Source organism: Alexandromys fortis, unplaced genomic scaffold (assembly GCF_014885135.2).
Source record: "Alexandromys fortis isolate MF-2015 unplaced genomic scaffold, M_Fortis_MF-2015_v1.1 scaffold_57, whole genome shotgun sequence".
In the NCBI taxonomy this organism is placed as follows: domain Eukaryota; kingdom Metazoa; phylum Chordata; class Mammalia; order Rodentia; family Cricetidae; genus Alexandromys; species Alexandromys fortis.
Window position 1 is genome coordinate 6,522,627 of NW_026067941.1, and position 22,122 is coordinate 6,544,748.

General features: G+C 39.1%; 2 protein-coding genes across 11 annotated transcripts in view; one reads left to right on the top strand and one right to left on the bottom strand.

Moving 5' to 3' along the window:
* Trim24 (tripartite motif containing 24) overlaps positions 1-5,234 on the top strand; it is a 104,751-nt gene extending 99,517 nt beyond the window's left edge. For all 4 annotated transcript variants that reach the window (XM_050147903.1, XM_050147902.1, XM_050147905.1 and 1 more), the window contains exons 17-19: positions 73-147; positions 3,861-4,010; positions 4,726-5,234. In XM_050147903.1, the coding sequence (XP_050003860.1) occupies positions 73-147; positions 3,861-4,010; positions 4,726-4,935 (435 nt within the window). In that variant the 3' untranslated portion in view covers positions 4,936-5,234. The remainder of the gene's footprint in view (positions 1-72; positions 148-3,860; positions 4,011-4,725) is intronic.
* A 2,212-nt stretch (positions 5,235-7,446) lies between these two features.
* Svopl (SVOP like) overlaps positions 7,447-22,122 on the bottom strand; it is a 63,791-nt gene continuing 49,115 nt past the window's right edge. For 6 of the 7 annotated variants that reach the window (XM_050147906.1, XM_050147907.1, XM_050147908.1 and 3 more), the window contains 2 exons: positions 14,363-14,476; positions 7,447-11,935 (listed from right to left, as the gene is read on the bottom strand). In XM_050147906.1, coding sequence (XP_050003863.1) covers positions 11,924-11,935; positions 14,363-14,476 — 126 coding nt within the window. In that variant the 3' untranslated portion in view covers positions 7,447-11,923. The remainder of the gene's footprint in view (positions 11,936-14,362; positions 14,477-22,122) is intronic. The other variant, XR_007592829.1, reaches the window with a different exon arrangement.

Sequence of the window (22,122 nt, forward strand, 5' to 3'; positions counted from 1 at the left end):
TTTATTCTGAGGCCTGTGAGTTCTTTTAGAAACTAAGCTGTGGCTTTACTACTTTATTATCTCTTTTATTAGAAATGTGAACGCCTGCTTCTCTTTCTTTACTGCCATGAAATGAGCCTGGCTTTCCAAGACCCTGTTCCTCTAACTGTAAGTATTAATGTCATTTGTACATATTTACATGGTAGGATGATTATTTTAAATTTGATTGATGAGAAACTACTCTTTTCTCATCTCAATAATTTCTTGTGGGTTGTCCCTGTGGGGAGTGTGTGCCAGTGTTAGGGGAGGGCAGAGATCAACCTTGAATGTGGTTTTATGAGGCAGGATCTTTCTGTGGGATTTAGAATTTATGGATTAGTCCAGACTGGCTCTCCAGTGATCCACAGGACTCTGCCTCTCTCTGCCTCCACAGTGCTGCTGAGTTTGTAGGTGTGTGCTGTCGTGCCTGACTTTTACATGGGTACTTGTGATCAAACCCATGTCCTCAGGCTTGCATGGCAAGCACTTTGCTAACTGAGCTTACTCTCCAGATTCCTAATCCAAATCACGTGTGTGTGCACACAGTGCTTTCATCTTAAATACATGCTATTTTTTTCTCTTTTTAATTAATTTTTTAGTATATGAAATACTTGGTTTGATTATGACATCAAACATACATGCCATTTAGTTTTGTTGTATTGTCACACATACACGCTCACTATCCTCCTATTCTATCCTCTTCTCCCACGGATCCCTTCTGTCCCCAAGCCTTCTGCTTTTTTGTAGCTCATGTGTGTGCCTGCATTTTATGTTATGTTTGGGGGAGTGGATGGGTGTATTAAATCTAAATTCCATATAAGACAGAGGGAAAATGGGTCTTTTGTTGTCCCGCTGCCCTGTCTGGTTTCCTCTCTACCCCTTTACACCTCTTCCTCCCCCACATAGTTTGACTTAGATGTCACGTGTTGCATTTCTTCTCTCGGCTGGTTCATGTAACATGATGGTACCAAGTTTTATTCCTCTTCCCCTAAACAGATAAATACCTGTTAATGGCAATTGGCTGATACTTTCTATTTGTTTCTTGGATACTTTTCTCATCTCTTTCAGTTTACTTTTATGTTGGGATGATTTTTATGTTGTCTGTGTCTCAGGAGGCTTAGATGGCATGAGTTGTTGGGAAAATAGCCACTATTTTTTTTAATAAAGATCTCTATAGTATTTTATATTTTTCTTGATAGAGCTAGACTTAGAGTAACAAATTGAGTTTAATAATGGAAAAAAGCTGAGCCTGTTTTCCCAAACAGATCTACATTGGAAGTGGAATAACTGGTACTTTTAGAATATCAGAAAGGATCCACACCTAAAACTTGTTCTCTATGGTATCTAAATCTCCTTTTGAAATTGAGTAAATGTGGTTGTGGTTAGGTTGGGTTGGGTTTTCTAAGACAGGAGGATCTTATGACTTCAAACAGTGTAGAGGAAACATGGTTTTGAGTTCCCTGGTCCTCCCACCTCCACATCCCAATTACATTTATATTTGTGGTTTGTTGGGTTTTAAAAATTAATAGAAACTAGTCATAAATAGTTTAACGTGACGCAGTCAGTTTCATGTTAGAAAGTATTGCAGTTACGCCCATTATTGTGTGTGTGTGTGTATTGTGTGTGTGTATATATTGTGTGTGTATTGTGTGTGTATATATATATATATATATAGTGTGTGTGTGTATCACTGTAGCTAACTGGCCTGGGAGCCATTATATAGGCTATGCTGGCCTTGAACTTAAAAGGGATCCTCTGGCATCACCATGTCTATTTCAAATTTTTAGGTTTTTGGAAGTTAGGCTTTTCTTAGGATACTATGTATTGAACCCAGGACTTGTGTATGCATTCACTAAACTACAGCCCCAGTCCAGAAAAGGAAACAAGTATTTCCGGGAAAGGATCTTTCATAGCCGAAGGAAGTTTGTGTTGCCAATACATACTTAAAAATGGGACACAGCATTGTTGCTTTTTATGATTCTGGCTTACATTTCTATTTCTATTAACAGTAGCAGCAGCCACAAGTTAACCTTCTTTTTCTTGATATAAATCACTTAATAAAAATCACCTCATTAATCCTCTGAAATTGCCAGGCTTATTCATTTGTAGTATAAACTGATTTTCAGCAGGTTTAAAGTTTTCAGGGTCATGCTATTGAGTATCAGAACTTAGGATCGGCCCTTCACTGCTTAGAATAGTACAAAACAAAATCTTGTTGATCCATCCTTTTTTAAATGGGTATTTGTTTGCTTGTTTCAGAAACAGAGTCTCACTATGTAGCCTCCGCTGGCCTGGAATTCACTATCTAGAGCAGGCTGGCCTGGAACTCATAGAGATTCTCCTCAATCTGCCTCCCCAGTGCTGGGATTAAAGAAATGCACCCACACAACTAGGCCTCTCCATCAGATTTACCAAATAGCTTTGCTGGTGATAGCAACCATGGTTTACAATCACTCGAGCAGCTGCCAGTCTGGGCTACCAGGGAATTGAGTGGGGATGATCTGTCTAGCCAAGAGTCACTCCCTCTGTGGGAGAGGGCCCCCATAGCCACAGGCCTGTGTCCCTATATATGGTCCTATAGGGGCCAGACTCAAGGGGAGAAACTGGTTATCTCTAGAGATCTGCTGCTGCCTGACTATTACCCCTGACTAGCCTGGAATTTGCTATGTAAATTAGACTGTCCAACTCAAAAATCTGCCTGCCTTAGGGATTAAAGGTGTGCACCACTGTGCACAGCTTAATAATTATTTTTTTATTTGGTAATGAAGAAGGAATATATAGGAGGCTTAAAAGAAAATACACAGAAATATTTTCCATTAAAAAATTATTGTTAATTGGGTCATATGGTACTTCTGCTTTTAGTTTTCTGAGCAACCTACATACTGACTTCCATAATGAATCGATTTATATTCCCACCAGTAGTGTAGAAGGGTTCACTTTTCCCCATATCCTCATCAGTATTCCTCCTTTTCTCTCTCTCTCTCTCCTGTGTGAGTGTGCGCCCGCGCATCTGCATGCGTGCATGTGTGTGTGAGTACATGTGCACAAGCATGTATTTTTATTGCTTAATGAAAGCCATTCTGACTGGAGTGGAGTAAAATCTCAATGTAATTTTAGTTTTAACTTTCCTGATAGCTAAAGTTACTAAACATTTTTTTCTTAATGTTTATTTGCCATTTATAGTTCATCTCTTCTGGTTTATATGTCCAGAGGACACTATACAACAGAGATGTTTGCACATTCACAGTAGCTGATATACTAAGCCCAGCTGTACATCAGTAGGTGAATGGATTTAAAAAATGCTGTGTAAATGTATAATGGATTTTTAGTCAGTCATAAAGAATAAAATGGTCATTTTCTAGAAAATAGATGCAAATAGAAATAATCCTATTAAATGAAATATAGAAAGACGTTGCGTATTTTCTCTCAGTTATGGGTCTCCTGGTATTCCATATTCATATATGACATGAAAACTGAAGGGATCTGAGAAATTAGGAGGGAAGACTTTGGGGATTGGAAAAAGGGAATGTGGGCTAAAGGGAAGGAGTGGGGATTTGGTCATGATACATTATATACCATACATGATATAATTAAAATTACCTGTATGATACCCAACACTATATACAGTGAATATACCAATATAAAGTGTTAAGTATTTTTAGAGAAAGTGCCACAAAACCTGTGTACAAAACACAGTAGGTACTTGCAAATATTGATGAATAGGTATGTTTCTTGATTTTGTTTTCACCAGTAAAAAAAATAATGTGAAGAAAAGTAGCATGTATTATAGGACTAGATACAATTTACTTATTTATATTATAATAATTCATTTGTTTTATAAGGTGCCTGATTATTATAAAATAATTAAAAACCCAATGGACTTGTCAACCATCAAGAAAAGACTTCAGGAAGATTATTGCATGTATACAAAGCCCGAAGATTTTGTAGCTGATTTTAGATTGATCTTTCAGAACTGTGCTGAATTCAATGAGGTGAGATTGGGAGAGGCAACAGCAATGTGAAGAGTAATCTTAACAAAGACAGCTTGCCAACAGTGAGGTTCTCGCAGTGTCTGTGCTGGTGGAAGTTTGCTGTGTTTTAGGTTTGCCCAGGGTATGAAAGAGATTACTAGGAAGACTTACCCACATTTAATTTTCAGTTTTATCATGTAGTAAGTACAAATGCAAGATACCTGACACCAAGATAGTTTAGAAAATATATGTATTTACCATTTCTTTTATTTTGCAAACTCTGTGTACTTTTAGACTTTGATTTCTGTGTTATCTTGAAATAGTAAGAATCACCAAAAGTTCTCATTTAACAATCTTCTCATGTCACTTTGAATGATATCTTTCTTGTTGGTCGTTCTGTTTGTTCCTTTGTACCACACTTTTTCATTCTTGAGGTTCCTGCCCATGATGACCTTATCTTCTTGGCTAATGTGATCCATCCCTATCATAATCACCTACTTTTTAAATGATTCAATAAAAAAAAACCTTACTTATTATTAGCTGGCCTTCTCTAGACTTTTGTGGCCCCAGACTGTTACTTGTTTTATATTAGTGATACATCTAAATACTTTTCTCACAGTCCATTTGTTTCATAGCTATGTACCAAAAGGGAACAGAATTGACTGAAAAGGAATATTTTATTGAGTAAACTGTCAACCTTTTGGGTTTTAATTCCTATCTTTATTTTATCCTACAGCCTGATTCAGAAGTAGCCAATGCTGGTATAAAACTTGAAAGCTATTTTGAAGAACTTTTAAAGAATCTGTATCCAGAAAAAAGGTTTCCGAAACTAGAATTCAGGAATGAAGCAGAAGACAGTAAGTTCAGTGATGACTCCGATGATGATTTTGTACAGCCCCGGAAGAAGCGCCTCAAGAGCACAGAGGACCGCCAGCTGCTAAAGTGAGCAGCTCCAGAGCCATATACTTTCTAAGAAAATTTCCTTTACAAGAATAAAAACAAAAACCTTGTCAACATCATGACAAAGAAGGTTTATGAGCTCTGATCTGTCTTTGCTGTTTACTAGACATTGATTTCTATAATAACCCATTACTTTGACCTCTTGTCATTGATAATTTAAAAAAAAGAGGAAGGAAGGAAATGTGTGGAAGAGTAAAAGGAAGAAGAAACAGCAAAGAAAAAAAAGACATTCTTCCCACTTCTTGAAAACAACATTCGGGAATAAAAGCTACAATAGAAAATAGATTTTGAAGTAAGTTGAGATTTTAGTGTGATTTGAGTGTGTGTGTGATCATCCATTTTTAGAGTATTAATGCCACTACCCATTAATTATGGCCAACACTAAGAGGTAAGGTATACTGTGCTTAAAAGCAACCCTCCTCAAAGACAAGTGGGAAGAAGAGTCCTTTCCCGGGTGCTTGCTGGGAAGGTGTAGACAGATGCTATTAAGACACCTAGTGGTGTCCATGTAAGATGGCAAATGCATTAAAGAAAATCAGGAAAAAAATGTTTGCTTATTGTTTTTGTTTTTATCTTGTTTGTTGGAGATGTTGGGCATAGCAGGTCTTTAAGGCCATTCTTTCACGTATTTTCCAGATCTACCTTTTTGTTCAGCTTCCTTTAAGGAAGGAAGTATGCATGTTAGGTGTTGCTGTTTGAATCTTGTTTTCCCCCACTGTGTAAGTATGCAAGTGTGCTCGTAAAGCAGGCCTCTTTGTTGTCAGTGTGCTTTTACTCTGGTTTGTTTGTTTTATCAAGACAGGGTCTCACTGTGTAGCCCTAACTGTCCTAGAACTAAAACTCACTGTGTAGACCAAGCTGGCCTTGAACTCAGAGATCCACCTGCCTCTACCTCCTGAGCGCTGGGATTAAAGGTGTGCACCACTATGCCTGACTCGCAGTGTGGCTTTTAGTAGTACCATCAAATATAAAATACAATAGGATACACCAACATTTGAAAGATTTCTTCAACTTCTGCCCTGGTGGCCACCCACTTGAAAAGGCTTTCATTTGTCTTTATCATTTTAAGTGGAAAGTATGTTGTTGGGTTTGGAAAAGATCAGTTGTAGGGGGTGGTATGAGTGGAAAAATAAATTACTTTTTCTGAAGCATCTTTTTGCTGGCTTTCTGATCACTTCTTTTTGTTTTTAAACAGAATTTCATATGTTATCATTGACCTGCCTTAATTTAAATTTAATTTTCTTTCTGGGAGGAGAAAAACTATTTATTCCTTTTGCTTGTTTGATGGGTTGTTGGTGGGTTTTGCTCAGATGAACAGGGCACCAAATGAGATTGAGATAGAATAAAATTGTTAGATTATTGTACTAGCCCAATATTTGACAAAATACAAGAACATTTTTAGTTTGACATAAAACTAATAACCTTTAGTATTAAAACATTTTAATCGTTTGACTAGAGAAAGTTTTTTTCAAGTTGATGGAATAAAACACAGCTGACATGAGGATTTATTTGGTTTCATTGCCTCCCGTGAATTAAAATTTAGGTAGATGTGGTAGATGTATTGGCATTACAATGCCAGCACTTGGAAGGTGGAGGCAGGGGAACCAGAAAGAAGTTCAAGGTCATCCTACAAGCCAAGTTGAGGCCTGCCTATGCTATAGTAAACCCTGTTTGAGTGGGGGAATGATGATGGCTTACGTTACTTACTAAGACTGCTAGCTGGAAAATGGTGTATTTATACGTTATTAGCAATAGTTTACCATTCTCTCAACAATCTATAATCCAGTTATGTATTGTAACAATCTTAATCCGCTTTCTAAATAATGTGTTATGTGGTGATGTTTGTTGTGTTGATTTGAACGTGCAGCTGACATTTGTTCTGCAAACATAGTCTGAACAAACCTTGACAATATATAGACCCTTGGAGAAGTGAGGTTCAGTTCAGTTTGGCCTTGAACTCTGGTCCTTCTACCTCTTCCGCCCTGGTGCAGGGATTAAAGTAGTGTGCTACCATGCCCTCAGCTTGGGGATTTTTTTTGTTTTGTTTTGTTATTGGGGGTAAATGGATAATATGCATTCCTTTAACTTGTATGGTTGAGGCCAGCATTTTGAGTGCAGCAGCTGTGGAACCTGTTTTTTTAATATTTTAAAATTTATTTATCTTTATTTTACGTGTATGCATGTTTGCCTCCATATATGTATGTGCACCATGTGTGTGCCTGGTGCCCACTCACCTAGGCTAGAAGATATTGTGTACCCTAGAACTAGAGTTACAGAGGATTGTCAGCCACCATACAGGTGCTGGGAACCAAACCTGGGTCCTCTGCTCTTAACCACTGAGCCATCTCTCCAGTCCCAGCTGTGGAACTCTGGGCAGTACATTTCTTTTTGCTCTCTTAGAATACTGTTCTCTGATTGTCTTCCATAATTTCCATTTGTGTTAAAGCAGTACTTATGTAAATTATTTTGAGAATTACCATTAAGGGGGAGGCAGGGCTTCAATAAGGTAAACATAATTTTTATGTATTTCAGCCAGAATGTCTACTAATACATCCCAAACAGTCACTATGCCATAGTAACTTTTCACAATGTTACATTTCACCATTACCAGGTTTTGCTGAGTCAAAGACAGTTGAGAACCATGTTTCATGTAACGATACATAATATATTATTAAATGTCTTGAGTTTTTTTTCTACAAGTAACACTGCTGTATGATCTCTAAGTCTCCTGACCATTCCCTCTGTCAAAGGTTTATAGATACACAGACGGCACTGGGGATAGGATTCACTTAACTCCAACTTTAAAGCTTTCCACGTGCCAACCACCTGATGTTTGTGGTAGTAAGGAGACTCACAGCGATTGCATGGTCAAGGCAGAAGCATGAATGGACTGGGCATGGGCAATAGTAAAAGGAAATAACACCTTTAAATCAGCACTTGGCAGTGTGATCCCCTTTGTGCTTTTGAATTCACAGGCCCACTTCTTTTCTGGATAAAAGAGTGGGAGGAAGAAAATAACTTCCACCACGTAGTTTTGCTTTTCCAAGCTAAAGAATGGGCTTTGTGCTTTGCAGCCACACAGATGGATAGGTGCAGAAGAGTAATTTGAGAATGCTGTCAGAAGGGCATCCCCAGTCACAATGGTGAATACACTGTCGATTTCTCATTTGAAAGGGTGTTTGTAGTTAACTGCTGTACCGGTATGTCCATTTTTATTTTTATTCTGTTTAGCATGTAAAGGAGGCTCCTTTGCTGAGGCCTGGGCAAACTAATGTGAACCAAAAGATTTAGGTTTCAAATGAAAATGTCATAAAAAGAAAGCTGTATTCATCTTCTGTTATCCAAAATCCGTAGGAATGAGGGAAATAGAGAGTGATCTGGTTGGTCCTTAAAATTATGGACATGACTTGAATTCAACTACTATATTTTTTATCAAATAACATGCCATATTTTTAAGTATTTTTATAGTTCCATGTCAACTAATAATTGATAATTTTACATCTGTTTTGCCTTGGGTAGGAATTCTGCCATAATTCCCGTGCAGGTAGGTGCCATATGTCCCTGCGACAGTCAGGTCACAGGCTTCTCCAAGGAGGTTCGCAAGGTGTGAAGAATATCTGAGGGAGGCAACAGTAATTCTAGAGTTTGGTTTTTGTTTCTTCAAGGATTGATGCTTTAAATTTAATAAAAATCAACTGGTGGATTTTCTACTGTGAATATTTTATTACAGCAGAGACTTTTAATTGGAAGACTTGATGAAAACATGCATTTTATTGCATTTTACCTGGTTTTGGCCCTTTAATCCTACCATCGTGTAGTCTTACAGCTGTAGTGTTGTTACCTGTAGGGATGTGCTGTGATCTATAGATAACAAGAAAACTTTAATTCTAAAATGTATTTTCTAGACCTTAAAAAGATAAGCCAAGAAAAAATTAACAAATGGGAAAGAAAAATACACTAGTATTTACCTCCTTGGAAGTAGATTTTATCAATAGTGATACTGATTACCTGATCCAGTCCTTTTAAGGGTATACTGATGATGGTGTTAAAGCCACTCAAACATACAGAAAGTCCAGTTCATGTTACAGAAGGAAATTTTGTCATGAAAATCCACTGGGAGAAGAAGGCGGCACAGGCTGTGGAATTGTCTTAAAACTTTGCTTATATTAATTTTATCTTAAAATTTTGGAAAGTATGATACTCAGAAATGGTCGCATTTTATAAGTCGCTACTGAGCTTTTTAAATATTTATTTATTTATTTTTATGTGTATTGGTGTTTTGCCTATATCCATCTCTGTGCCATCAGCATGAGGTACAGACATGTATCTGCTGGGAATTGAACCTGGGTCCTCTAGAAAAGCAGTGAGCGCTCTTAACCACTGAGCCATCTCTCCGTTCCCACCACTGGGCTTTTAATAGATCTTTCTTTGGAGATAATCTGATTTAAACTAAAATAAATAGATCTAATTGAATCCTAGAATGTCCTTCTTTGGTACTTTATAATATTTAATAAGGTTCTGACTTTGCACATTCTCTAATGTGACTTGAAAGAAGGGTGGTTTTATCATCTCCTACCATTTAGCAGAAAGTATGGGAACAAATTCTTTGCCTGGGTTCTTATGTGTTAATCCCAAGACAAGTGAGCCAGAAAATGTAGTCTGGTATCAATAGTAACAGTTATCTAATCCAGTCTCTTTAACAGTATACTAATCATGTGTATATGAAATTCCAAAATAAAATTTAGCATCATATTACAGGAAGTAACTACCTATTATAAATAATACTCTAAAGAATTTTAGATCAAATTCTATATGCAAAACTATTAGATTCTGACATACTATTTCTACTACACTTTTTATTATTCTTTAGTACATCAACCAATAATGACTCAGTCTTTAGGGATCTTTGAAACAAGCCCAATAAGTTCTTAAAAGAAAATGACTTGGAATTTGTTTGTACTAATGACTAATAAGGTAAGTGCCCTAAACAATTTTGTCCACAGTTTGTGTTGTAGAAAGGTGCGTTATCAAGCTAGTTATCAAGGACTCTGTTAAAATTATGCTAATAGCTTGCTATAGGCTTGATTTGTTGTTGAGCAAAGCCTGTGTGCTAGACAGTGCTGGGCAGCTCTGTGAAGTTCCTTTAGCCTGAGTATTTCACACTGAGAATTCTGAAATCCTAAGAGCGTGCTTTGTCCTTGGTTGGATTTTACTATTGCTAGCCTTTGAAAAATGAGTGTCTTCAAACTTCAGCTTTGGGATTTTCAGTTATGACTTATAGTAGCTTGCTTGTCTTGCCCCTGCAAGTGTAGCCAACATAGTTTTCCATCAAATATATTTGTCCTGAAATAATAACTAGGCTTTAAGGTGATTGTCTGCCTGTTAGCCAGATTAATCACATGAGCTTTCGTATAGCTTGAAGTTAGAAATGTTGTATGCTTATAAGAAAGCTTATGTGTATAACTTGAAAAGCCTGTAATACAGTTGGTCTTTCAAATGCATGTGGTTTTTGGTTTGTGTTGGTTTGCTTTTTGAGATGGAGTCTTTCTACACAGCTTGTAGCCCTTGGCTGTCCTGGGACTCTAGATTAGGCTGACCTTGAACAGAGAGATCTGCCTGCCTCTGCCTGCCAAGTGCTGGAATTAAAGATGTGTGTAGCTTATCCACAACCAGTTAGATCACTATTTAGTGCAGGGGATGTGTTTGCTGCGAAGTGTTGGTGCCCTTTAATCCCAGCACTCAGGAGACAGGAGCAGATGGATCTCTGTGAGTTCAAGGCCAGCGTATTCTGCAGAGCAAGTTATAGGACAGCCAAGGCTACACAGAGAAACCATGTCTCAAGAAACCAAAATAAAGTGTTCATCCTAAATATACACAGACAACTCTGTCATTATTTCATACATTTCATTGCTGTAATTGATGCAGTTTGGAGATGACAGAAATATAAGGGAGGAATGTACGCATACTGTACCATCCTATGTAAGATGGGCTATTTGGTCTCCACCAGGAGTCTTGGAACCAATCCTCTAAGTTCATAAAACACTGGCTGATTTTAAGCCATCCGTAGACTGGTTTAAATAGGGGTTGTTTGCTTCCTAAGCAGAGGTTATGCCTCATGTATGCAGTGTGCTAATACAGCATTTCCTTGTGGCTGTAGCTGCAGTCTTTTTCCACTGCTAATAGCAGGGGACTCCTGAGCCCCCTGGTAGTCTGAAACTCTGGTGGACCTCCATATAAGACTGAACAGCAGTAAAAGATCTTTGTATGTTTTCTTTCCAAAGCACGTCTTTTCCAGTAGAACGCTCACAAACAGTAAGTAGTTACATGTTATAGGAAATCATCAAGAGAATCAATGATTCCCTCCTAAGATTAAAAAAGGACAGTGTGTATGGGAAAATTAACTTTATTCCCAGCTTATTGGTAGTTACATATAGAGTAAAGTAGTAGTTCTTTTTTAAGCTACCAAGGCCATAATTTAAAATCAGTGATACCAGCCTTGTTTCTTGCCTTAACTACAGAATCTCCGCCCTTCAGCCACAGACCACATGGAGCAATACCAAGTGTTTTGTCTTAAGGTTAGCAGTTCTTGATGCTAAGTAAGAAAAGGGTATATTCTTCACCCACCACCTTCTCCTATTCCCATTCAATCTCGGGGTTTATTTGTTTGTTTGGGGTGAGGGAATAAGTGGTTTGGAGGGAGGTTTTGTTATTGAGTTTTTTATTTGGTTTTAGGCACCCAGGCTGACTTCATTTGCCTTATAGCTGAACTGTGGCAAAATATAAGCTATAAGAATTTGCATATATTGTTTCCTAAGAAATAGATTCCCTGCTGCATTTTTGTGTGTGCCTTAGTTGTCTTAAAATACACTTGTTTTCTTAATTATCATATGCAAAAATAAAACCATTTAAAATATTCAATAACAGTGAAGATCAAATATTCATTTTTCGTCTGATGACCATAGTATTGCAGGTCCTTATTTAATTTGCTATGGGAGAAAAAAAGAAAAGAAATTAGTTGGTAAGTCTTTGTTCTTAATACAATTTACAAGGAATTAAGATCTATCGGTTACCCTTATTTATGAAATGACAATTGCTAGCTTTAAAATTTAAAGTTGGTGCAACACAGGCATGGTCTAAAGAAATTCACACTAGAAATACATTGTTTTTATGTACTTGAACTCATGTCACCTGCCTCTGCTTCTTGAGTGCTAGGATTGAAGGCATGAGCCACCATGTCTGATGCTACAAACATTCTTTAATGATTGTATATTTTTTTAAGTTTATTGACTCAACACTACCTTTAAGCTAGTAAGCAAGTTGGTTTATCATATGGCTGCTACACTGTTGTCTTGTTTTTGAAAAGATGTGCATATGATCACAGCAGTGAAGTGTGTGTGTTTGATTATCTTGAAGGTATGCCACCACTCGATGGCCAGGGCATGTTCATATGCATGTATCGCAGCGACATATTAGTATTCTACAATGCCTGATGTGGGAGTGTCATATATCAATCTGTTGATTTCATTGGCTGAGCAATAAAAGAAACTGCTTGGCTGGCCCTCAGCTTAGAACATAGATGGGAGGAGTAAACAGAATAGAATTCTGGGCGGAAGAGGAAGTGAGGTCAGGCTCTGCTCCCGGAGAGACTCGACAGCTCTGCTCTGGAGCAGAGACGCCATGCTTGCCATGCTACACTCTCCCATCATGGACGAAGGCTAGAATCTTCCCGGTAAGCGCACCTTGGGGTGCTTACACACATCATTAGAAATGGGCTAGTCCAGGTGCGAGAATTAGCCTGTAAGGGCTAGAGTTCATGGGCCAAGCAGTTCTTTAAATGAATACAGTTTGTGTGTTGTTATTTCGGGCATGAGCTAGCCAAGCGGCCGGGGTGTTGGGGACGCAGCCCCGCCTCCGCTCCTATTTCAACAAATGCCCAATGCTGAGTTCTTTGGTCACGCCTCAGCAACAGGAAAAGGACAGGCTTTGTAGGTAGATAGGAGTTAGAAATCCATAGGGCACATTAAAAGATCTGTTAGGTTTCTTCATTCTTATTTGTACAAATACTTTTAAAATTGTGGAGCTCATACCTAATAACCGTAGCATTTGGAAGGCTGGGACAGGAAGGTCCCAACAAATGTAAGAAATGGAAAATTTGGAAGGGAATGGAAGATTAGCTTAAGACTTGGTGTTTTATTTTTTTTACATTGGCATAAAAATCTGCCCAACTTGTGCCCTAGTTAGTCTTTGTATAAAGGGTGTGGTGACCCTTTGTAGTGCTGAAAGGAAACATGTGAGTCCTAAGCATTCGGTAATAGGGCAACTACAGATTATCTCTTAGCTTTTGCTGTAAGGTAGAAAAGTTCCCCAGACCCTCCTGTCATGTACCCGACTCCTTTAGATAGTCAGATCTAGACTGGCATCTGTGCTCCATACTGAAAGTCCAGCTTCCCCGGGACTTGTGCACAGAGGTATGTTAAGGAGCCTGTGTCCTGCCTTCATCCACAGCCTCCAGAGAAATAAGGGACCAAAATACTGCCTGCCTTCATTATCTCTAAAGTTAAGTAGACCAATCATGAAAGATGAGAAAGGGAAAAAAGCCAGTCCTTGCAGCGGAACTCATTGCTTTGAGGTGGTGGAGCCATTAGGGGCCATCAGGCCATATGAATGGTCCCTTCCCTAGTCAGTGTCATGGTCATCTGTAAGGAGTTTACACAGGCAGGCACCTTTTTAGGTAGATGGGCTTTAATGCAGCTCAAGCTATTCCAGATGCAGTGGAACTAGAGGTCAGTTTACTTGTGGGCAGATGGAAATCACAGACAGTAGGTGTCCAAAGCTCATATTCCAGCCTGTTTCTAGATGGGGAAACACTAGCTCATGATGCCTGAAGTAAGGCCTCCCAAAGCTGCAACCTACACAGCTGTCCCAGGGAAGATACACTAAAGCTTTTACCACTCTGGGTATTGGGGAAAGAAAAGTAGCCTGTTGTATCCCACCCATGTGATCCTAAAGGCTCCGTAGCACTGTTTCAACTCGGCCCCATGGTTTGTTCAACAGTAGCTTTTACGTGAAAATATATAAAATGAATTATTTGTTAACTTCAACTTTATTGCTGCTCAGAATTTCAATCAGGACGCTCTAATGAGGTTTCTTTGCCTGCTTAAGTAAAGGCTACCCATATCTCAAACTTCTCTTGGGTCAAAAAGTGGTGGCCAAGGAGCTAAGAGGTGTCTCAGCAGATAAGTTATTGTTCTGAGTTCAGTTCTCAGTCAGCACCCCACATTGGACATCTCCCAAACTCCGGGGGGATCTGTACTCATTCACATACCCACACAGATACATATGCATACACATCATTAAAAATGGGTTTTCTTACAATCATCACCTAAAAACCAAGAGCTTCCTGAGTCCCTTACCTGCAAAGCACGTCCTTTGGTCTCAATGGGTAGAGTAAATGCAGAAATGGCACATACAACACAGACAGATGAGAAAAGACATAGGGCTCCCAGGAATGAGGCGCTCATTAGGACCTGTAGGTAAAACAGAAAGACTTCACTTATTTTATAGCACAGGATTTGCCCAATACATATATAAGTGGTCTGTAGCCAGTTCTGTACATAGTGCTTTTGAAACATTGGTTTGATTAGACCAAGTTGGTATCGTGAGTGCCTGGCATTAATGCACACTGGATGATAGCTTCCATCTCTCTGCACCTGCCTGTTCTCCAGCTGCTCTTAACTCCTAACCTCCTCACTTTGTGATTCACTTTCACCAGTGTCCCCTCCCTCCTTCACTTGTGCCAGGACATTTTTTCAGCAGAGAGATAAGCTCCAGAGTCTGAAAACATTGCTAATTCATCTTGTCTCTATTCGCGGTGTTTTGTGTGATGGTCAGAACTTGCTTTTGTTGCTCAAGACAGGATTTCTCTGTGTAGCCCTGACTCTTGGAACTCACTGTAGATCATGCTGGCCTCAAACAGATCTGTTGCCTCTGCCTCCCAAATATCAAATACATCTTTTGGGTGGATCTTTTCACTTTGCTACTGTTTAATAATGACTTCATGCACCTGTTTATATAGGAGAGTTGCCTATACAGTGAAAAGGAACAAGAAGGCCTGTTAGAACCAGACTGTGTACAATTTAGAAAGATCTGGAAATTAGTGATAATACCACCATGTATGTTCTTTTAAGATACCAAACTCAGAAACCCAACTCCAGTATATAAAGTCTACTGCTTTTCAGACTGGCAAATAACTCACATATGTAAGCAGAACCCAACATATTAACATCTCTAATTACTTGGAGTTGACCTAGCAAATGATAATGTTCTGGTCTGGGAAGATCCTGGATTGGGGGGGTGTGCACTGTAGGGCTTGGGAGTAGCAGAGTCTCATGTACCACGGGCTGGCCTTGAACTCAGTTCTCTGCCTCTGAATGCTAGAATTATAGGCACGATTTACCTAGTTCTCAGCTCGTTGATTTTCATCAACAAAGTAAATTTTTCTGAAGCAGGAGGCTGGGGAAACAAACCAGAGGAGACTAGGTAGCCTGTACAATGCATGACGAGGTCACACAATAGAATGTCTAGAATCTACCACTTTGATTAATGCACCTCGAAATTCTCATCAGCACCAGAATGGGTTCTAAATTATCCCTAAATATATTTATTTGCGCCTATTTCAAAGTACTGAGTTGGATAAGGCCCTGAAGGGTTGAGTTTAAATCCCATCACTATTCTATCAGAGAGCAACTGTCTTTTTGCTTCCCTAGAGAAATACAGGGCTCCTCTTTGTGGCAATCCAGTCTATAGCTGTGACTGTACACTCTTATACAACCTAAGCTAGCCTAAGTAATTTTCTGTTACTTGTGAGCAAGAAGTCTATGGAATTATCAGATTATAGAAGTCATCTGGAGACCTAAGAATGTAGCTCAGTGTTAGAGCCCATGCTTAACATGTATGAGCCCTGAATACAGTCAGCATCATTAAAAAAAATAGTTAAAATGCATAGTTCCAGAGTTCACCCAGATTGACTAAGCTAAAAAGGAACGTAGTCTCTACTTGTAAAAGATAGTTACAAACACAGGGGTATAGCTTACCTAGCCTGTGAGAGGCTCTTGGTTTAACCCTAAAAACTAAAAAGCAGGGTTGGGGACGTAGCTCGTTGGAACAGTGTTTACCTAGTATGAACATGGACCAGGGTTCAAGCCTCATCGGGGAGGAGAAATACTAAAGAGGAACCTAGATTAAAGGCAAGGAGCGTTATGTGACAAAGGTCAGTCTATCAAGACAAGTCATAAGTTAATATACAAGATGAAAGAACTCAAACAGAGGAGAAATAATTCACACGACTGGAGACTTTATTTAATGTAGTCCTTCCTTATTTTAAGATTTTTTTATCTTTCATTTATGTGTGTGCATATAAGAGTGAAGATGCCCATTAAGGCCAGAGGGGGTAATCAGATCCCTTGGAGCTAGAGTTAGAGAAGTTCTGAGAGGCCTGATGTGACTGGTAGACACTAAACTGTGGTGCTCTGGAAAACCAACAAGAGTTCTGAAATAAACAGAACATGAAGGGGCTGGGGGTATAGCTCAGCGGACTGCAGCCCACTATGCACCAAGCACTGGCTAAACAGTTCATGGTAGTATGCGCTTGTAATCTTAGCACTGGGGCCATCCATCTTTTGGGCGATGGCTTACAACTCTGAGGAGAGCATGGACTACATAAATCCTGTGCTCAAAATTAAACAGGCATGAAAAAATAGAAAAATGTATGCTCAGACATTAATTAAATGAACAGCACATGAATGAGTTTTAGTTCTTTAAAGTCTTACATAATTTTCACCAAGATAATTTGTAATTCTAATGGAAATAAAAATTCCCAGTAGGAACTTCAATCAAATTAGAAAAGAAAATGCTTTTTAAAATGAACTTGAAAGAATATGTAGGAAAAAAATCAGGAAACCTGAGAATTGTCAGTGAGCCCAAGGGAAGTTATTAGCTTCAGGTATGAAACATTAGGTTATGGAGTAGAGCAATAAAGTGGAGAATCACAAATATAGTGAGTGCTATAGTAGGGACCTAGTAAATCAGCTGAGAGGAGGCTGATGGTTAATGGCCATTAGTCTATTTTATATATGCTAGGGAGGTTCTCTGCTGTTGAGCTACATCCCAGATCGTTTTGTGGCTTTTGAAAGCTAGATTCTTACCTCAGGTCTTAAGAATAAAGTAGAAATCAAAGCTTAAGAAGTAGATGAGTGTAACCAGGCATTGTGCGTGCCTTTAAACCCAGCACTTGGGAGGCAGATATGGGGCTCTCTATGAGGTTAGTCTGGTCTACATAGAGTTACAGGATAGCCAGGACTACATAAGAGAGACCATGTCTTTAAAAAAAAGGGGGGGGGGCAGATGAATGTATGATACTCAAGCATGACAAAAACACCATTTAACTATAGGTTAAAATAATTGGTTCATTAACTATATAAACATTTATGCTTATAGGCCAAAATGTTTTGATAGTAAAATCAAAAGGCAAACTGTAAAACTACCTGTATTGTAGGGGCTGGAGAGATGGTTCAGTGGTTAATAGCATGACCACCAGCCGGGCAATAACGTGAGTTCAAGGCTGGTCTACAAAGTTCCAGTAGAGCCAGTGCCGTTACACAGAGAAACCCTGTCTGGGGCAGAGGGGCGGGGCGGGGGGGGGGGCCCATAGCCGAGAACCTGAGTTCCATTCTAAGCACCCATGTCAGGCAGTTCAGAGCTGCCCATGGCTCCGGCTCCAGAGAGATACAACATGCATCCATGTGTACATACCCCCCTGCAGATATATGTGCACACAAAAAACTTAAAATAAAAAAAAAAACTAAATCTTTGTTTCTATTACAATGATAAAATGGAGTTCTACTATGACAAGATCAATGCCCTTCTAGAAAGAGGAGATACCAAACATTCCGTGATGGGAGACACCTACAAGCCAGGAAGAGGGAGGGCTCTGACTAGAACTAAATAATGTCTGTTTATTCCCACTCAGCCCAAGGTATCTTGTTTACTCCAGTTGAATAGTGATGCAGCTGATAGAAACTGTAGGGAAGGAATCTGTGGGGGAAAAATGTCTGGAGTTTAATCAGAAATGCAGGAATTAGGATTCTTTTGAGACAGTCAAATGGAAATGCTGAGGACGTAATTAGAAGAATCTGGAGCTCAGAATCAAGGCCCGATGCAGAGATGCAAAATTAGGAGTCATGAATTTGAGCATGGCAGCAGAGCTGTGATCCCAGCACTTGGGATTAGAAGCAGGAGGGTTGGGATTTCAAGGTCATCCTCTGCTACAATAGAGCATTTGAGGCCTATCTGGACTACTTGAGATCCTGCCTGTCTCAAAGGGGCTGGATGGGAGGGTGGGACAAGTAGCAAAGTCTGATACCGCCAAACCTAAATTCAATACCTATGATGGATCCACATGTTGGGAAGACTGACATTCTTGTACATCATGGCATATCCATGTTCATGTGCACACACAAATTTAAAGCTGGAGCCGATGGGCATATAGTAATTTAAACCCTAAAATGATGGTGTGTAAGCACAGTACAATGAGGAAAGATCAGTGTATAATACTAAGCAGTAAGAAATTTCCAACAAATAAAGAAGAAGAATAAAAATAAACCTTAAAGCATTAAAGCAACTGAGATGAATCCACCAGAAACTTAGGAGGAAAAAAACAAGAAAATAAGATGATAGAAGCTACCAGAAGGGAGCAAACTCCTTAATATGGCTGGGAGCTCAAGTAATTTTGAATTTAGATCTCTGAGCAGGGATGCAGTAGGGGTTACTGCAGGACTCAGGAAAGGAGAGTGGAGTGAAGAAACTCCTCTTAGTTTACTGGAGAGTCCAGAGGACTTAGTTTACAGTCTGATCAAAAGCATTCTGCATGGATGGAATGTAGCAGTACAGAAAGGATGCGATTACAAACCTGAAAACTCAGGAGACATGATGAGCAACCATTCAGAATAAGATCAGTCAGCTGGCTTTAAAACAATAGCCAGGGGTTGGGGAAGTGGCTTGGGTTAAAGCAATTCAGATCCCCAGTACCTGTGTTAATGCCCAGCAAGCCAGCCCACTGGCGGATTCAACAAGAGACCCCTGATTCAGAGAATAGTGAGTGATAAAGGCACTTGACACATTCACCACATGCATGAGCATCTGCTTACACATGTGCATACACATGAATATGTGTTCAAACAAGTTAAAATAGAAGTTAGATATTTTATACTTTGAGATTTATTTATGTCTGAACTTAACAAAGCCCGAGTCTATCAGGAGCTATTGAAGACGCAGTCCCAGCAGAGACGCACAGATGGGAATGAACAATGGACACACAATTGTCCTACTCTTCACAGATGCCAGCTTATACTTTAGATCTCAATTTCAATGGCACTTGCCATCCCTTTGCTCATATTGTTTCCAAAGCACTCATCAGTTTGAAATTATCTTCATTACTTGGATATTTATAAATTACCCAATTCCAATGTAAATTTCCTGAAATAGGAACCTTAGAGTGGTGTACTGCCAAATATTTAACAGCAGTTTCTCATGAACCCCAAATCACTGGTGGTGTAAATACTACCTACCCATGGCTAACTTTGAATGACAATGTATTAAATAGCTATAGAATTTCCCAAAAAATGTAACAAGTTGACTTTAACACACTACCAGAACCTTTCTTGTCCAGTGTATTTGCTACAACAAAATGGAAATCGGGCTGCCATCATTTCATTTTCTCTCCCAAGAGCTTATTCAGTGGGAGCTTGGACCTTGGGAAAGTGAAGCTGGGCAGTGGGTTCTAGTGGAAGATCCTGAGGTCAGTTGGAGATGTGACCTCAGAATAGACTGTGGGACCCCAGCTTCTCGGATTTCCTGCACTTCCATTGGGTAATTAATGTAAGCTCCTCACTCTCATGCTGACCATGAAGCTTTCACTGGAGCCTGAACTAATGGAAACTCTTGATCTTGAACTTTCAGCTTCCAAAGCTGAGCTAAATAAACCTTTTCTCTGTAAGCACCCATTAAACTTAGGAATTTGGTGTGCTTGCTGTTCTTTCAAGAGTACCATAGTCCAGTTTTTAGCACCCATGTCGACTGGCTTATATCCACCTGTAACTGCAACTCCAAGGGATCCAATGCTCTCTTCTGACCTCCACGGGCATACCCACACACATAATCGAACTTGCCCACCAGCTAATCCTGGAGTGCCTCCCACCACATTCCTGTACCATCCACACACACCTAGGCCTAACTCTAGGGGAGTCCTCCAAGCTAGCCCTTACCATCCCCTACATGCTCAGGCCTACCTGTGAGTACACAGCTTCTACACCAACTTCCCTAGTGAGTCTGCTCAGAACCAAGCCTGCCCACATTCCCAAGCCTAACTCTGGTCACACAGGTCCTGAATTAGCCCAGCCTGAGCCAGGCCAGAATCACATATCAAATATACAACCAAGGGAGGAAGACCACATGCCCAAGTCACATCCCCAAAGCACAAACAATATGAATGGCCAAGACGGTATTCCCCAAATCTAAACTCTCCAATGAGAATTACCTAGATGAATCCCAGGATGCCAAATTTTAAAAAGAACAATTGTCAACTTTATCAAAAACTTGAATAGTTTAAAGAAGAACCAGTAACAGCGAATTTAAAGAATCGATAAACTCAGCAATAAATGTCTGAGTAATGCTCAAGAAAAACACATGACAAAATGAAAAGAAAATTGTAATTCAAGATTTGAAAACTAAATTCAGCAAAGAGAACTGTTGAAAAATCAAGCTGGAATGAAGATAGAACTGAAAAACTCAGGAAACAAACTACAAAACTTAAGGAAAATTTTACACACAATGGATCAAGTAGAAGATAGAATATCGGGATGTGGAAATAAATTGGAGGAACTGCACTACAAAAGCAAAGAATATGGGAAGAAATGTTTAAAATACATGAGAGAAACATGCAGGAATTATGGGAAGCCATTTTAAGAAAAACAAATCTTTGATTTATAGACACAGATGAAGATCAATGGCATAAACTGGGTCGTCAACAAGATGATAGAAGAATTTCCTCCAAATCAAGAAATGGCATAAGTATAACAGATACAAAAACACACTGAAGGCTGGAGAGATGGCTCAGCGGTTAAGAGCATTGCCTGCTCTTTCAAAGGTCCTGAGTTCAATTCCCAGCAACCACATGGTGGCTCACAACTATCTGTAATGGGGTCTTCTGGCCTGCAGGCATAAACACAGACAGAATATTGTATACATAATTAATAAATAAATAATTATTAAAAAAAACACACTGAACACCACACAGGACCAGAAAAACTCCCCATGGTATGTTATGATCAAAACATTAGATATACAGAACAATGAGAGGGGTTTGAAAACTACAAGAGAAAAATCACAAGTTACATATAAAGGAAAACCCATAAGAATAGTAGCTGATCTCTCAGTGGAAAATTTAAGGGCCAGAAGAGCCTAGGGTTATGTACTTTAATTTCTAAAAGACCATGCATGCCAACCTAGATTACTATACCTATCAAAACCATCTATACTAAGTTTTAAAGAAAAACTTTCATGAAACAAAAAAGTTCAAAGAATTATGTCTACCTAACCCACCCTATACAATACTTCAGACTGTAAAGAGGAATAGGCGTAATCAAAAGACTATAAAAAGAACACAAACGGAAAAAAATATAAAAGACAGCAATCAACACATGCTTTTTTAAATCATCTTTAAATATTAATGCCCTCAACAATCAAAAGGCACAAAATAGTTGAATGGATTAAGAAGTCCATCTTCAGCTGGACAGTGGTGGTACATACCTTTGATTCCAGCATTTGGGAGGCAGAAGCAGGCAGATCTCTGTGAGTTTGAGGCTAACCTGGTCTACAATGCAAGTTCCAGGGCAGATACATAGAGAAACCCTGTCTGGAAAAACAAAAGTAAAATAAAACAATTTTCCTGTTATCCATAAGAAACTCATCATCTTAGCTTCAATGACAGCCACAACCTTAAAGTGAACAGGTGGAAGAAAGTATTCCAAGCAAATGTGACCAGGAAATAAACACATGTCGAAAGATATTCTAATAGTCAACAAAACAGACTTCAAGTTAAAATTAATCAGAAAGATAA